Source organism: Euprymna scolopes, chromosome 6, assembly GCF_053919585.1.
Source record: "Euprymna scolopes isolate OS-2025 chromosome 6, ASM5391958v1, whole genome shotgun sequence".
In the NCBI taxonomy this organism is placed as follows: Eukaryota; Metazoa; Mollusca; class Cephalopoda; order Sepiida; family Sepiolidae; genus Euprymna; species Euprymna scolopes.
Genome location: NC_136487.1, coordinates 14,462,543 through 14,479,992, shown reverse-complemented (window position 1 = coordinate 14,479,992; position 17,450 = coordinate 14,462,543). Strand labels below are relative to the sequence as shown.

General features: G+C 32.7%; 1 protein-coding gene across 3 annotated transcripts in view; it reads left to right on the top strand.

Annotated features, from left to right (window-relative positions):
* Positions 1-17,450, top strand: part of LOC145277525 (cytoplasmic tRNA 2-thiolation protein 2-like) — a 179,222-nt gene that overhangs the window by 156,533 nt on the left and 5,239 nt on the right. For all 3 annotated transcript variants that reach the window (XM_080128966.1, XM_080128968.1, XM_080128967.1), the window contains exons 11-13: positions 1,088-1,151; positions 6,688-6,800; positions 14,108-14,171. In XM_080128966.1, coding sequence (XP_079985092.1) covers positions 1,088-1,151; positions 6,688-6,800; positions 14,108-14,171 — 241 coding nt within the window. The remainder of the gene's footprint in view (positions 1-1,087; positions 1,152-6,687; positions 6,801-14,107; positions 14,172-17,450) is intronic.

Genomic DNA, 17,450 nt, shown 5'->3' with positions numbered 1-17,450 from the left:
TTAGGTTTGAATTGTTTCTGTAAGGGGGTAGATATGGGATTGAGGGGAATATATAAGATTTATTTTTATCATTAAAATTAGTATTATTTGTACTGATGGTGTTGCTTTAAGGGGAAATTTTTGTCGTATTAATCTGTAAGACCACATGCTACATTGCAAAACAATTTTGCTGACTCCAATGTTGTGTGTTACGGATTTCTTTCTTTTTATCTCCCACATTGGCGGTTGTCGAGTTGGGTGTTCACTAGTATAAAAATAAACAAACCACAAAAAACACAAACTCTGATATTTTTTGCCTTCGACTTTACACGTCCATCTTTCCCCGTGCTCACTTTGCTTCTCTCTTCTCCCACATGCTGTCCTTTTTTGTTTTTCTTGTGATGCATGCCCACGCACTCTTGCTAATTTGCATACAGGCTCAAATGCTGCTGCTGCCTTCCTTCGCTAGCCAGCTATCCTTCGGCTGCTGCTACTATTTTCACGTGCCCACACGTACTCTGTTACAGTATCAAGTAATATGAGTCGCTTGTAAGTTGTGAGTTTACAAGCAACTACGGACCGCTTGTGAATTTGATATTCCCATGAAACTTCCTCCTTTGTTCATCTTGTCTAGGGTGAATGCCACAGTAAGTGCGAAAAAAACTTTATGTAATGTGTAAGGTTCGTTTGCATGGAAAAAAATGAAAAGCGCAAAAAGGTGGCCGTATCTGATTATATACTGGCAAGGAAATAATTTGATATCTCGTTTACTCATATGCAGACAAGATGGTTCCGGCTGGAATAAAAAGCCTCTTTTCAGAAAAGCAGCATGATTTTCCGAGTTGGGACTGCAGCATGTGTACCTACACGACTGAAGTGTGATGACTTTAACTGGAAAATTTGTGTGAATGACGGCTGTAAACTGTTTGCCATTCTGAAATTTTTAAAGATCAAATTTGAAGTGGAAGCCCCCCCCCCTTCAAATAAAGAAAGGAAAGAAAGAAAGAAAGGAAAGAAAGAAAGGAAATAAAGAAAGGAAAGAAAGAACTGAATTTTCCAATTTTTCGAAGGGTTTCTTTTTGATGATTTTTCCTCCTTTGAATTTCAGAACTGCAGAAAAACTTGACTCCCAATTGGGTCACACAACGGAGTCGCGATGTGCCCTGTGTAAGGTAACTAACCCCTTCTTATTGCCTTTAATATTATTTTATTTACTAAATGAAATACTCATACAGTTTAATAAAGACATTAAAAAATGAAAATATTGAAAAAAAAGTTATATTGTACATATCTGTTATGGAATGAAGTTTTCATACAGAACATCAATTAATTTGAAGTAGGTTTTTTTTTTTTACATGTATTTAAGAACTCAGGTGATAAGTTATCTCTCTCTCAGTACTGACCAATAAGTATCCTATGTGTCATAAGTAAGCTGCTGGAATCCATATTAAATAGAGAAGTAGTCAACCACCTCAGCAAAAATAACTTTCTTAGTGACATGCAATATGGTTTCCGTTCTGCCAGATCTACAGCAGATGTGCTAACTGTTATATCTCATAGGATTAGCGAATACCTTGACAAAGGCTTCCTCTCTAGGGCAATTGCTCTTGACATATAGAACTTTGCAGCTAATTCTACCCTATGCGACGAAGGCCATCAAATCCCCATATTTCACGCCTGTGGAACTCTGTTCCGTCTGCCTCCTTCCCACCGGACTACAATTTGGATGTCTTCAAGTCCAATGTTAACAAATTCCTAATGAACCGCCCCCTTAAGTAAAAACTTCATCAAATCTCCACATTAACGTAATGTACTTGCAATAACCCTTATCCCTGAGTGGCTTCCGGGCCTTGATAAGTGGTGATGACTGTGTAAAAAAAAAAAAAAAAAAAATATCAAAAGCCTTCAATAAGGTATGGCATAAGGGCCTATTTCACAAGATTTCCAGCTACGGTATAACTGAAAATGTTTTCTCTATCATTAAATCATTTGTCTCCGATAGGCTCATAAGAATAGTGGTTGATGGGCAGAAATCAGAGGCCCACAGTATTAATGCTGGAGTCCCCCAGGGGTCCATCCTCGGCCCAACTCTCTTCCTGATCTACATCAATGATCTCCCAAAAGACATACTTAAATCATTCGTTGACATCTATACTGATGACACGACCATCTATGGCAACACATCAAGAGAGAACTTTGTCATCGTAAATGACAAAGTTCTCTCTAATTCTCTCTCCTCTGATCTTGAGCGCATGGTACAGTGGGGGAAGAGGTTGCTGGTCACTTTTAATGCATCCAAAACCAAACTTCTATCTTTACATCATCAACGCTCTGATCCCCATCTGGCATCAATTGAAATGAATGGCTCTCGTCTTGGGGAGGCTCCATGTTTTGACAAGCTTCTGGGTTTGACCTTTACTCCTGATCTGAAATGGAACACGTACATCAAATCTGTTGCCAGGTATGCTGGGAAAATGGTGGGATCCTTCTACCGCTCCAGAAGATATCTCATTACTGATGCAATTCTCTATCTGTATAAAAGCCAAGTACGTCCAAGGATGGAGTACTGCTGCCACATCTGAGCAAGAGCTGCTAAAAACAGCCTATCCTACCTTGACAGAGTATAAAATAGACTTCATGGTTTGGTGGGGGATGTCCTTTTCTCTTCCCTGCAGCCTCTCTCCCACAGAAGAGACGTTGCGAGCCTGTCTTTGTTTTAGCGTTTTTTCCATGGCAAGTGCTCGTCTGAGCTCCAATCTCTGCCCCCCCCCCTCGCCAATCTTTCACGAGAAACACCCGTCTAGCTGAAACTACTGTCAATAATTTTCCCCACTCTTTATCTGTGCCTAAATCCAAACGTAGATTCCATGAGTAGAGCTTCTTTCTCAGAAGTGCACGATTGTGGAACTCTCTTCCGTTCGCCTGTTTCCCACCTGACTACAACTTGGATGTCTTCAAATCCAACATAAACAAATTCCTGACAAACCGCCCCCTTAAGACACTTTATCAAATCTCTAATACTAATGATTACTACAATACTATCTCATTGATTACTGTACACGCAATAGCCCTTAGCCTTGATAAGTGGTTACCCCCATGTAAAAAAAAAAAAAAAAAATGGGTAGCTCTCGTCTAGGGGAAGCTCCGTGTTTTGATAAGCTTCTGGGCTTGACCTTTACTCCTGACCTGAAATGGAATACGTACATCAAGTCAGTTGCTAAGGTCGCCGGAAAAATGGTAGGATCCTTTTACCGCTCCAGAAGATATCTCACTCCTGATGCAATTCTCTATCTGTATAAAAGCCAAGTACGCCTAAGGATGGAGTACTGCTGCCACATCTGGGAAGGAGCTGCTAAAAACAGCCTATCCGTCCTTGACAGAGTACAAAATAGACTTCATGGCCTAGTGGGTGATGCCCTTTTCTCTTTCCTGCAACCTCTTTCCCACAGGAGAGACGTTGCGAGCCTGTCTTTGTTTTATCGTTACTACCATGGCAGGTGCTCATCTGAACTCTAATCTCTGGTCCCCCCTCGCCAATCTTTCACGATAAACACCCGTCTAGCTGAAACCACTGTCAAAAATTTTCCCCACTCTTTATCTGTGGCAAAATCAAAACATAGATTCCATGAACAAAACTTCTTTCTTAGAAGTGCACGCCTGTGGAACTGTTCCGGTTGCCTGTTTCCCACCTGAATACAACCTGGATGTCTTCAAGTCCAATGTAAACAAATTCCTGATGAACCGCCTCCTTAAGTAACACACTTTATCAAATCTCCAACATTAATGTACTGTACACACAATAACCCTTATCCCCGAGTGGCTTCCGGGCCCTGATACGTGGTGACCACCTTGTAAATAAAAAAAGAAAAAAAAAGAAGGAAAATGAAACTTTAATGAAAGTGAATGTATTGCAGCCATTTGTTTTTCACGGATGAGGGCGGGGGGGGGGGAGCACCAGAGAAGATAACTTCACCGCTTAAAGTTTGTCAAAATTTGATGAGATTATTTTGAAACACGGGCAGGAAAAATACATAGATAAATATTTTAGTTTTTTCACTTATTTTACAGAGTTTATCTGTTCTTTTTTTTAATCCCTTTTTCATTTTGTCCTTTGTTAATCCCTTTTTAATCCTTATTCCCGGAAATAGGCAAGATGGCGATGATACGATCGATCTTATTAAAATTTGATTTTCCTCTGTAAAAAAATTACTTATCAAATTAAGTGAAAATTTTTTTTTGTATGAAAATTTTTATTAAAACATTATTGCATAACGAGTACATATTATATAACTTTTTTTTTTTAATATTTTAATGTTTTCATTTTTTAATGTCTTGATTAAACTGTACAAGTACCTTAAATTAATCTATTGGTTTAAAGTTGGTGTGCAGGCTGTTATTTTCTTTCACTGTTATTTTGTGTGCATGTTAAATAAATTACCCAGATTGTTGGTGAAGAGGGTAGAATATTGTATATTTGTATATATATTTTAATGCCAGACTGCAGATTGTGTAGTCATAGGTTCCATCTTGCAAAAAGGTTCAGTAATGCTGACGATGGCTGATAGCCAGAAATATCCATATTCATGGATAAATTTTATGCACATAAAAATATATAAATATTTAAAAAGAAAATTTAAAAAATAAAATACGTCCTGTCAATAAAAAGGGCGATGCATTTATATGCAAACAAAAAGGCAAGTAACTCCCTCATTGCTATTGAAATTAAATGAAATTAATGGAAATTAATGAAAATAATGAAAATAAATGAAATTAATTTAATGAAATTAATGAAAATAAATGAAATTAATGAAATTAAATACAAAAACAGGGTTTACAAACTATTAATATCTTTAAAAAGAATAACAGCAACATATATATATATAAAAGTGAGAATGTGTGTGTGAGGATAATTCTCAATCTATATACTCAACAAATTTTTTATCTACAGACTTGAAAATTAGTATATAGGTCATTCAGACAGGTGGAAACTTTTTAATTGGATTTCATCCTGAAAAAAGGGCTGCTAAGAGGGTAAAAATAAAAAAATTGGTACTTGGGGATCATTGGATTTTTATGTTTGTCAACTGTTTATCGAGTGCTCATGTGCGAATCGTTTACATTATGTTAAGAATAAGTAGGTTTGAAAACACTTTTTAAAGATCATGTCAAGCTGGTCTAATGGTTATCATACTTGACTCACAGTTTTTAGGTTTTGGTTTCGATCTCAGCTCAAGTATTTCTTTTTTACTTACAAAAAGTGAATTGTTTCGAAAAAACCATATTCGCATGCACATTTTTTCAGTTTATTTCCATTTCTTTTTATTTAATTTAAAAAATTTTTTTTTTAAGGAATTTAATGTTACGTTTAATACCAGGTAATGACGGGTACATTTGCTAGTATATATATATATATATATATATATATATTATTACCTGTGTATTTTTAATAGTTTTTTCATTAAATATTGGAATTTTTAATAAGACACATGCCTCACATGTAGTCACATCTCATATGACAGCATCTCATCATTCATTTTAAAAATAATTTGACGCACTATTTGAACTCAGCAGACATGAATGTTTCCCATCGACTGAAGTATGATTGCAATCCTGTGCAGTTCTAGGGGGTCCACCCACCTAGGCTTTACCTTCTCTCTTAAGGGGTTAGTCTATTGCTAATCCCATGATGTGCCCTCTACTAGAGGATGCTGATGGGGCTACTCAGGCATTTTTGTAGGTTAGGGTGCTAGACTTTCAAATTTCATTTTCTAACCCTAGTGTCACATTATCCTGCCGTGAGAGGGAGATAAACATCCCTGACACGAGTAAAGTTATTTGGTGTTTTTGATGTCTTTTTGGATGTTTTTTTTTTACATGGGGGTTACCACTTATCAAGGCCCGAATGCCACTCAGGGATAAGGGTTTTGTGCATGCACGTGTGTCATTGGAGCACAGAGAGGAGATGGTGCTAGTGTGATTACAACAGAGTAGGTGGAGTAGGTTCAGGGAACTTCTGTCATTACTAAACAGCTAACGGAGGTATGGGTGGAGTAAGGAAGTCAGAACACCAGAGTTGATTGGCCAAATAAAGAATTTCATGGATAAGGACCGTCGTATGTCTATAGAGACAATAAATGTACAGTCTGATGTCAGTGTGGGAACTGTACACACAATTATCCGTGAGAAACTGAAGATATGGAAGATTTGTGTGAATGCACTAGTCCACAACTCAATCCTTGTCACAAACTATTTGACCAAGATGGGCATCAAGACAGTTCCTCACCCTCCCTATAGTCCAGACTCCTCCTCCTACTGATATGGAAATCTCTCCTTTCAAGGTCCTCACCTGGGCTCACATGAAAACGCGTAACCATCTGAGAACAAGAATGGAGGCAATTAAAAGTTATTAACAAATAGGGCTACAAAACTGAGCCAATCATTTGTGAATGTGGAAAGAAAGATGCTGACGATGCAACATTGCCTTCCCTGCCCAATTTATGAATCTTGAAATATCTTACAGAATACAACAATAATGCAAAAGACTGCATAAAAAAATTGAAACTTTTGCATAACCATGTTGCTTCAAAGACACACAAAGAAGACATAATGCAAATAGAAATCGATTTTTTGCACTGATTTAAGCAAAAATATATTTTTGTAAATTGACATATTTTTTCTTATCTGAATTTCTATTTTGTTCATTTTTAGGCTTGCTTAGACACTTCTGTCGACAACGCCTCAGCTCTTAATTCTGTCCGGTTATCTCATGTTCTATCAAAAGGAAGCTCCTTCACGCAGCAGAACGGATTCATTAATGCAGAGTAAGTTGAAGAATGTTTTAATGACTTGAATTCATTTTTATAACTTTTGTAACATTTTAGTTTTTGTTTCTATTCCTATTGTATGTCACACACGAATTGTATCCATCCAGCAATTTTTATTTTTATTTCTTTGCACAGTTTTACACTTATACAGCAAGCTTTTTTTAAGCTTATACAGCAAAGGGAAGCAATGTGCAATGTGTTTAGGCACCAAGGACCAATTGTTGATTAATAAAACCATTCCTTAGAATTGTAGGAAAAGGAAATGGCTGTGCACATAAAGATGTGGCAAACAACCACGGTTTTAAAGCACATTAACAAAACTGTAAAAATCCCTAACGAATGAAGATCAGAAGTGAAATGTGTGTCAGCTAACTTGATTTGACCTTTTCACCTGTGTACGTCCCAATTGCGATGAGGTTTTATAAACATCTGTCAATTTTCAGTTTGTATATTTGCTGACATTTTGAGATGAAAACACTTGATTTTATGTATTTCCACCCCTTCTCTACCATGAAACCAAGATACAGATAGAAGACTTTTACATGTGGAAGAGCTACAGAGCTCTTCCAGAAAGGGCTCTTTGTGATTGTACCACACTGTAAATTTCAGCAAATACAAAAAATATCAAGAATTTAATTTTAATCATGTTGGGAATTTTCTTTCCAAAACAAAAGAATTCTATAATGCAATTCGGCATGTGAGTTTCTAGAATTCGCGATTGCAGTAATTTTTGCAAAATTAAAACAATTTATGAAAGTGTTTATGACATTGAGCCATGTCCAAAGATTTTCTGGGTTTGTATTACAATCCACAGACGTATGAAAAAGTTGTTAAAAAAAACAAATATATAACAAATGGATATGGATAAGTTTTTAGTGTTTTTATTTAATGTAAAATGTTCATTCGGTTCAAAAAACAAGAAAAAATGGCTGCAATGTCTTTAATAACTCAACAATGACTTCAAAATAAGAAATAAGACAAAACGGTGTTAAAAACCCACTGAATAAACATTGCCGGGACATTTATATGGTGGGTTTCTACCACCATTTTGTTTTATTTCTTATTTTGAAGTGATTATCAAGACTTCAAAGTTGTAAAGGGACATCACAGCCATTTTTTCCTGTTCTTCGGTAGTGCTCAGTATTACTTGTTTTGCAAATTGAATAAATATTTTACATTAAATGAAAACACTAAAAACTTATCCAGTTCGGTAGAAAAGTAACTTATCTTGCCTTTCATTACATTTTTTTATTATATATTTGTTTCTTTGACAACTTTTTTGTACCTCTGTGGATTGTAATACAAACCCGATTTTCTTTTTCCCCTGAAACTTTTTTCTCTCTTTTATTTAAAAAAACGCTTTTGCCATAAACTTATCCTCTTTTACAATTTTGATAAAATGTGAACATTATTTTGACATAAACAAAATGTGAACATTATTTTGGCATAAACAAAATGTGAACATTATTTTGGCATAAACAAAATGTGAACATTATTTTGGCATAAACAAAATGTGAACATTATTTTGGCATAAACAAAATGTGAACATTATTTTGGCATAAACAAAATGTGAACATTATTTTGGCATAAACAAAATGTGAACATTATTTTGGCATAAACAAAATGTGAACATTATTTTGGCATAAACAAAATGTGAACATTATTTTGGCATAAACAAAATGTGAACATTATTTTGGCATAAACAAAATGTCAACATTATTTTGACATAAACAAAATGTGAACATTATTTTAACATAAACAAAATGTGAACATTATTTTGGCATAAACAAAATGTGAACATTATTTTGACATAAACAAAATGTGAACATTATTTTGACATAAACAAAATGTCAGCATTATTTTGGCATAAACAAAATGTGAACATTATTTTGGCATAAACAAAATGTGAACATTATTTTGGCATAAACGAAATGTGAACATTATTTTGGCATAAACAAAATGTGAACATTATTTTGGCATAAACAAAATGTGAACATTATTTTGGCATAAACAAAATGTGAACATTACTTTGACATAAACAAAATGTCAACATTATTTTGACATAAACAAAATGTGAACATTATTTTGGCATAAACAAAATGTGAACATTATTTTGGCATAAACAAAATGTGAACATTATTTTGGCATAAACAAAATGTGAACATTATTTTGGCATAAACAAAATGTGAACATTATTTTGGCATAAACAAAATGTGAACATTATTTTGGCATAAACAAAATGTGAACATTATTTTGGCATAAACAAAATGTGAACATTATTTTGGCATAAACAAAATGTGAACATTATTTTGGCATAAACAAAATGTGAACATTATTTTGACATAAACAAAATGTGAACATTATTTTGACATAAACAAAATGTGAACATTATTTTGGCATAAACAAAATGTGAACATTATTTTGGCATAAACAAAATGTGAACATTATTTTGACATAAACAAAATGTGAACATTAGTTTGACATAAACAAAATGTCAGCATTATTTTGGCATAAACAAAATGTGAACATTATTTTGGCATAAACAAAATGTGAACATTATTTTGGCATAAACAAAATGTGAACATTATTTTGGCATAAACAAAATGTGAACATTATTTTGGCATAAACAAAATGTGAACATTATTTTGACATAAACAAAATGTGAACATTAGTTTGACATAAACAAAATGTCAGCATTATTTTGGCATAAACAAAATGTGAACATTATTTTGGCATAAACAAAATGTGAACATTATTTTGGCATAAACAAAATGTGAACATTATTTTGGCATAAACAAAATGTGAACATTATTTTGGCATAAACAAAATGTGAACATTATTTTGACATAAACAAAATGTGAACATTAGTTTGACATAAACAAAATGTCAGCATTATTTTGGCATAAACAAAATGTGAACATTATTTTGGCATAAACAAAATGTGAACATTATTTTGGCATAAACAAAATGTGAACATTATTTTGGCATAAACAAAATGTGAACATTATTTTGGCATAAACAAAATGTGAACATTATTTTGGCATAAACAAAATGTGAACATTATTTTGGCATAAACAAAATGTGAACATTATTTTGGCATAAACAAAATGTGAACATTACTTTGACATAAACAAAATGTGAACATTATTTTGGCATAAACAAAATGTGAACATTATTTTGGCATAAACAAAATGTGAACATTATTTTGGCATAAACAAAATGTGAACATTATTTTGGCATAAACAAAATGTGAACATTATTTTGGCATAAACAAAATGTGAACATTATTTTGGCATAAACAAAATGTGAACATTATTTTGACATAAACAAAATGTCAACATTATTTTGGCATAAACAAAATGTCAACATTATTTTGACATAAACAAAATGTGAACATTATTTTGACATAAACAAAATGTCAGCATTATTTTGGCATAAACAAAATGTGAACATTATTTTGGCATAAACAAAATGTGAACATTACTTTGACATAAACAAAATGTGAACATTATTTTGACATAAACAAAATGTGAACATTATTTTGACATAAACAAAATGTCAACATTATTTTGGCATAAACAAAATGTGAACATTATTTTGGCATAAACAAAATGTGAACATTATTTTGGCATAAACAAAATGTGAACATTATTTTGGCATAAACAAAATGTGAACATTATTTTGGCATAAACAAAATGTCAACATTATTTTGGCATAAACAAAATGTCAACATTATTTTGACATAAACAAAATGTGAACATTATTTTGACATAGACAAAATGTCAGCATTATTTTGGCATAAACAAAATGTGAACATTATTTTGGCATAAACAAAATGTGAACATTACTTTGACATAAACAAAATGTGAACATTATTTTGACATAAACAAAATGTGAACATTATTTTGACATAAACAAAATGTCAACATTATTTTGGCATAAACAAAATGTCAACATTATTTTGACATAAACAAAATGTGAACATTATTTTGACATAAACAAAATGTCAGCATTATTTTGGCATAAACAAAATGTGAACATTATTTTGGCATAAACAAAATGTGAACATTATTTTGGCATAAACAAAATGTGAACATTATTTTGACATAAACAAAATGTCAGCATTATTTTGGCATAAACAAAATGTGAACATTATTTTGGCATAAACAAAATGTGAACATTATTTTGGCATAAACAAAATGTGAACATTACTTTGACATAAACAAAATGTCAACATTATTTTGACATAAACAAAATGTGAACATTATTTTGGCATAGACAAAATGTCAACATTATTTTGACATAAACAAAATGTGAACATTATTTTGACATAGACAAAATGTCAACATTATTTTGGCATAAACAAAATGTGAACATTATTTTGGCATAAACAAAATGTGAACATTATTTTGGCATAAACAAAATGTGAACATTATTTTGGCATAAACAAAATGTGAACATTATTTTGGCATAAACAAAATGTGAACATTATTTTGGCATAAACAAAATGTGAACATTATTTTGGCATAGACAAAATGTCAACATTATTTTGACATAAACAAAATGTGAACATTATTTTGGCATAGACAAAATGTCAACATTATTTTGACATAAACAAAATGTGAACATTATTTTGACATAGACAAAATGTGAACATTATTTTGGCATAAACAAAATGTGAACATTATTTTGGCATAAACAAAATGTGAACATTATTTTGGCATAAACAAAATGTGAACATTATTTTGGCATAAACAAAATGTGAACATTATTTTGGCATAAACAAAATGTGAACATTATTTTGGCATAAACAAAATGTGAACATTATTTTGGCATAAACAAAATGTGAACATTATTTTGGCATAAACAAAATGTGAACATTATTTTGGCATAAACAAAATGTGAACATTATTTTGGCATAAACAAAATGTGAACATTATTTTGGCATAAACAAAATGTGAACATTATTTTGGCATAAACAAAATGTGAACATTATTTTGGCATAAACAAAATGTGAACATTATTTTGGCATAAACAAAATGTGAACATTATTTTGGCATAAACAAAATGTGAACATTATTTTGGCATAAACAAAATGTGAACATTATTTTGGCATAAACAAAATGTGAACATTATTTTGACATAAACAAAATGTCAGCATTATTTTGGCATAAACAAAATGTGAACATTATTTTGGCATAAACAAAATGTGAACATTATTTTGGCATAAACAAAATGTGAACATTATTTTGACATAAACAAAATGTGAACATTATTTTGACATAAACAAAATGTCAGCATTATTTTGGCATAAACAAAATGTGAACATTATTTTGGCATAAACAAAATGTGAACATTACTTTGACATAAACAAAATGTCAACATTATTTTGACATAAACAAAATGTGAACATTATTTTGGCATAGACAAAATGTGAACATTATTTTGGCATAAACAAAATGTGAACATTATTTTGACATAAACAAAATGTGAACTTTATTTTGACATAAACAAAATGTCAGCATTATTTTGGCATAAACAAAATGTGAACATTATTTTGGCATAAACAAAATGTGAACATTACTTTGACATAAACAAAATGTCAACATTATTTTGACATAAACAAAATGTGAACATTATTTTGGCATAGACAAAATGTGAACATTATTTTGGCATAGACAAAATGTCAACATTATTTTGACATAAACAAAATGTGAACATTATTTTGACATAGACAAAATGTCAACATTATTTTGGCATAAACAAAATGTGAACATTATTTTGGCATAAACAAAATGTGAACATTATTTTGGCATAAACAAAATGTGAACATTATTTTGGCATAAACAAAATGTGAACATTATTTTGGCATAAACAAAATGTGAACATTATTTTGGCATAAACAAAATGTGAACATTATTTTGGCATAGACAAAATGTCAACATTATTTTGACATAAACAAAATGTGAACATTATTTTGGCATAGACAAAATGTCAACATTATTTTGACATAAACAAAATGTGAACATTATTTTGACATAGACAAAATGTCAACATTATTTTGGCATAAACAAAATGTGAACATTATTTTGGCATAAACAAAATGTCAACATTATTTTGGCATAAACAAAATGTGAACATTATTTTGGCATAAACAAAATGTGAACATTATTTTGGCATAAACAAAATGTGAACATTATTTTGGCATAAACAAAATGTGAACATTATTTTGGCATAAACAAAATGTGAACATTATTTTGGCATAAACAAAATGTGAACATTATTTTGGCATAAACAAAATGTGAACATTATTTTGGCATAAACAAAATGTGAACATTATTTTGGCATAAACAAAATGTGAACATTATTTTGGCATAAACAAAATGTGAACATTATTTTGGCATAAACAAAATGTGAACATTATTTTGGCATAAACAAAATGTGAACATTATTTTGGCATAAACAAAATGTGAACATTATTTTGGCATAAACAAAATGTGAACATTATTTTGGCATAAACAAAATGTGAACATTATTTTGGCATAAACAAAATGTGAACATTATTTTGGCATAAACAAAATGTGAACATTATTTTGGCATAAACAAAATGTGAACATTATTTTGGCATAAACAAAATGTGAACATTATTTTGGCATAAACAAAATGTGAACATTATTTTGGCATAAACAAAATGTGAACATTATTTTGGCATAAACAAAATGTGAACATTATTTTGGCATAAACAAAATGTGAACATTATTTTAACATAAACAAAATGTGAACATTATTTTAACATAAACAAAATGTGAACATTATTTTGGCATAAACAAAATGTGAACATTATTTTGGCATAAACAAAATGTGAACATTATTTTGGCATAAACAAAATGTGAACATTATTTTGGCATAAACAAAATGTGAACATTATTTTGGCATAAACAAAATGTGAACATTATTTTGGCATAAACAAAATGTGAACATTATTTTGGCATAAACAAAATGTGAACATTATTTTGGCATAAACAAAATGTGAACATTATTTTGGCATAAACAAAATGTGAACATTATTTTGGCATAAACAAAATGTGAACATTATTTTGGCATAAACAAAATGTGAACATTATTTTGGCATAAACAAAATGTGAACATTATTTTAACATAAACAAAATGTGAACATTATTTTGGCATAAACAAAATTCTTTAAACTTTAATTTGTTTCATTCTATGCCCCATCCACATCCACACTCTTTCTCATCTAAATTTTCGTTTATCAGTTTTGTAACTCTTGCTTTCTTCTGTTGTAGCAATTCTGACGATGCTATCAGTGACCGTTTCTGTTATGGTTGTCAGGCAATTGTCTCTCATTTGGTGAGTATTCAACCATTTTTTTCTACTTTCAGTAAACGAATGAACGTTTATAAAAGATCAAATAAGTTTTCGTGATGAGTCATTTCATCCTATAAAAATAAATAATAAATTATTTGTATTTTTGGATCATCGTTTTCATCTCAAGAGTTATATTCTCACAACGTTTCAGCCGATGTAACTTTTGACCTTTTTCAAGTGTATCTTGTTGAACTCGGGAATCTTTCTGTTAAATTTAGGAATCTGTACATTTTAAACTGAAACCTTTATTGACTCCATGAGGATAGTGTGTTCTTGTTCCATCAGCCATGCATGATTGTGTAGAAGTCTTAAGTAATTTGCACTTGTATTCTTAGTATCACCTGCACTTAGGACTGAACCTTCAACTATGCCATTAGTCCATTTTTGTTCTATTTTTTTCTTTCCTTATCTTATTTACTAGCATGGATACCCAACATTGCCCGGGTCAACATAAAGTTCCGTTTGGAACACACATGCTTGAGCAGTTTTTCCTTATATAGCAACTCCATCATTACCCCCACAACAATTTCAAAAATAAAAGAACGGATAAAAACACGGGAATGTAATCGCCCAAAAAAAAAAAGAAGTATGTGACAACCTCCTGATCAGATATTTCAGCAGAAGGGATACGAAGAGAAGAGATTATTCTCCAGATATTGAGCACTTTTTTATGCCTGAGCGCTGGACCCCCCCCTCCAAATAAATGAATCAAAACAACTTTTCTTTCAATCAAAATAGTAAGGAGTGCCTTGTGACTGCAAAAAAGAATGAGCCGCAGTGTCCGGGTTCGAACGTGAAAGAAGGGAAGAAGGCAAAAATTACAAACGCATTTGCCAACACAGACATGAGTGCTTATGACGTCATGACGTTGGAAAATAAACGTTTTAAACAGTTTTAGTTTGATATGCGTGCGTGACTGATGAAAACAGACCCCCTCCCAAAAAGTGGTCCAATTGACCACCATAGAATTAATCTTTTTTTTTTAAATTTTCACATATTATGCATCCAGGGCATTGCCCTCTCAGATGGTACTGACTTCCACCTGGTCTGATGCGGCTGACGAAAGTTTTAGCAGACATACAGAGACACATACACACACAGACAACTCTCCTTTATATAATACTAGTGGCATTGCCCGTTGTTTGTAGGTTTAAAAGAAAAAAAAAATGTGTTGGTAGGTAGGTAGGTTCGAACCCGGAACCTTGAGGCGAAGGTGGAAAGAAAGTGTGAAAAAACCTGTCATCTATTCGCTCACCAGAACGGGCCAGGAAGTGAAAGGGTTTTAATTTAACGATTAAAAACTTATGTGACAGATGCGTGAATTTAATGAGGTCAAACATCACGCCATAGAGGGAATGAAATTCCGCACTTAACTTTTGCTGCGAGGCAGTTGTTTTGTTTCCCCAAGATGTTAGGTGGGAAAACTAGCTCCCCATAAAAAGGGGAGTGTCCAAATAAATAGCAATCATTTGATATAAGGCCCCCCCCCTCCCCCCCAAATTGATCAAACTCATTGCATTCTTGATGTTCCCGGCACGAAAGCCCGGGAACAATGCCTTCCCTTCAGATTAGTTTCTCTTTTATACGAAAAAGCCAAACGAACACGAGAGAAGCTAAAATAGCAAGAATTTTGTAAAAGTCAATGTAAATAAATCTAGACGTGACGCGCATTTGCAAATCGTAGATATTACAATGTACACAGTATAGTCCCCCCCCCCTCCTCCGTCCGGAGAAGCCAGGCGAAAGAAGCCTATACTGAACATACAAAGACGTGCGCGCCGTTTTTGCCTTTAATATGAATATATATATATATATATATATATATATATATATATATATATATATATAGACCAGCGGGGGGGGGGGGACCCGGCGTTGCCCAGGTGTTTGGAGGTGTAAAAGAAAAAAAAAGTTCTGATAGGTAGGTAGACTCGAACCCGAGCCCTTGAAGTCAATAAGCTGATAACTTACCGCCACGCTACGTGGGCAGAGAACTGAGAATGGTTGAAATTAAACGATTAAAAAGTTAAGTGACAGGTGCGTAAATTTAATCAGGTCGAACATCACGCCATAGGGAATGAAATCCCTCACTTAACTTTGGCTACAAGCCAGTTTCTGTGTATGTTGTTTGTTTCCCCACAAGATGTTGTGGAAAACCAGCTCCCCATAAAAAGGAGAGTCTCCAAACGGTTAGCAATTGTCTGATATAAGGGGTTTCCCCCGCATTGATCAAATCTTATTGCTTTTCTGCATGTGCCTGGCATGAGTGCCAAAGAACTCTCTTTGCTACAGATTCAGCTTCGCTTATATACGGAAAAGCCAAACAAACATGCATAGATTTAAAAAATCGCAAAAATAGCATGTGAAAGTCGCCCAAATTAAAGATACACGCGATCTCATTTCGTAAATCGTAGATATTATAATCTAGGTAGCATATAAAAGGTTCTAAGAAACAGTAACCGCCCTGAGCGCCCAGAAAAAAGCCTTTGCTGGACATACACAAAATATGCAAACACACATTTTGCCTTTTATATATATAGATTAGCAGGGGTACCCTGCCGTTGCCTGGGTATGTCGAGTAAGGAAGTCCGGAAAAAAAATAGGTGTATTTTAAAAAAAAAAAAAGTGGTAGTAGGCAGGCAGACTCGAACGCAAAGAAGGTAAAAAAATAAATGATGTTTTTTGCTGATGCGTCCATGGCAAAACCAGAAGTTGCAAACATTGAAATTAAGGCTAGTCAATCGAAAGGAGACGATGACTTGCAAAAAGTACCCGGCGTTGCCCGGGTGTTTACTGTGCTCGGGTGGGGGGTGGGGGTGTTAATCAAAACATAAGAATAAGCAAAGTAAATATTTTTAAATATTAAAATGTTAAAACTTAAAAAAAAAAACAAAAAAAACCCAACGTAAGGCAAATAATGAACGATGTTAAATGTAAAAATCGGAAAAACAAAAAAAGAAAACAGAAAAACGAACGTTAAAACTTCGTTAAAAAATCTGAAAAATACCCCCCCCCCAAAAAAAAAAAAAAACACGTGAAAAATGGCTTAAATAACCCTGTTTCAATATCAAAATTTAAAAAATCGAAAAAAGAAAAGACATCTCGCACCACGATTCGAACCCAAAACGTTTAGATAATGAGGCCACGCTCTAAGCAACTGTGCTAAGACGACGTTGACGAAATTGTGTCGGGGTTTTTTTAATATTTAAAGTAAATCATATTCCGATGTCGTATGACGCATGCGTAGAAGCGAACTTGTAA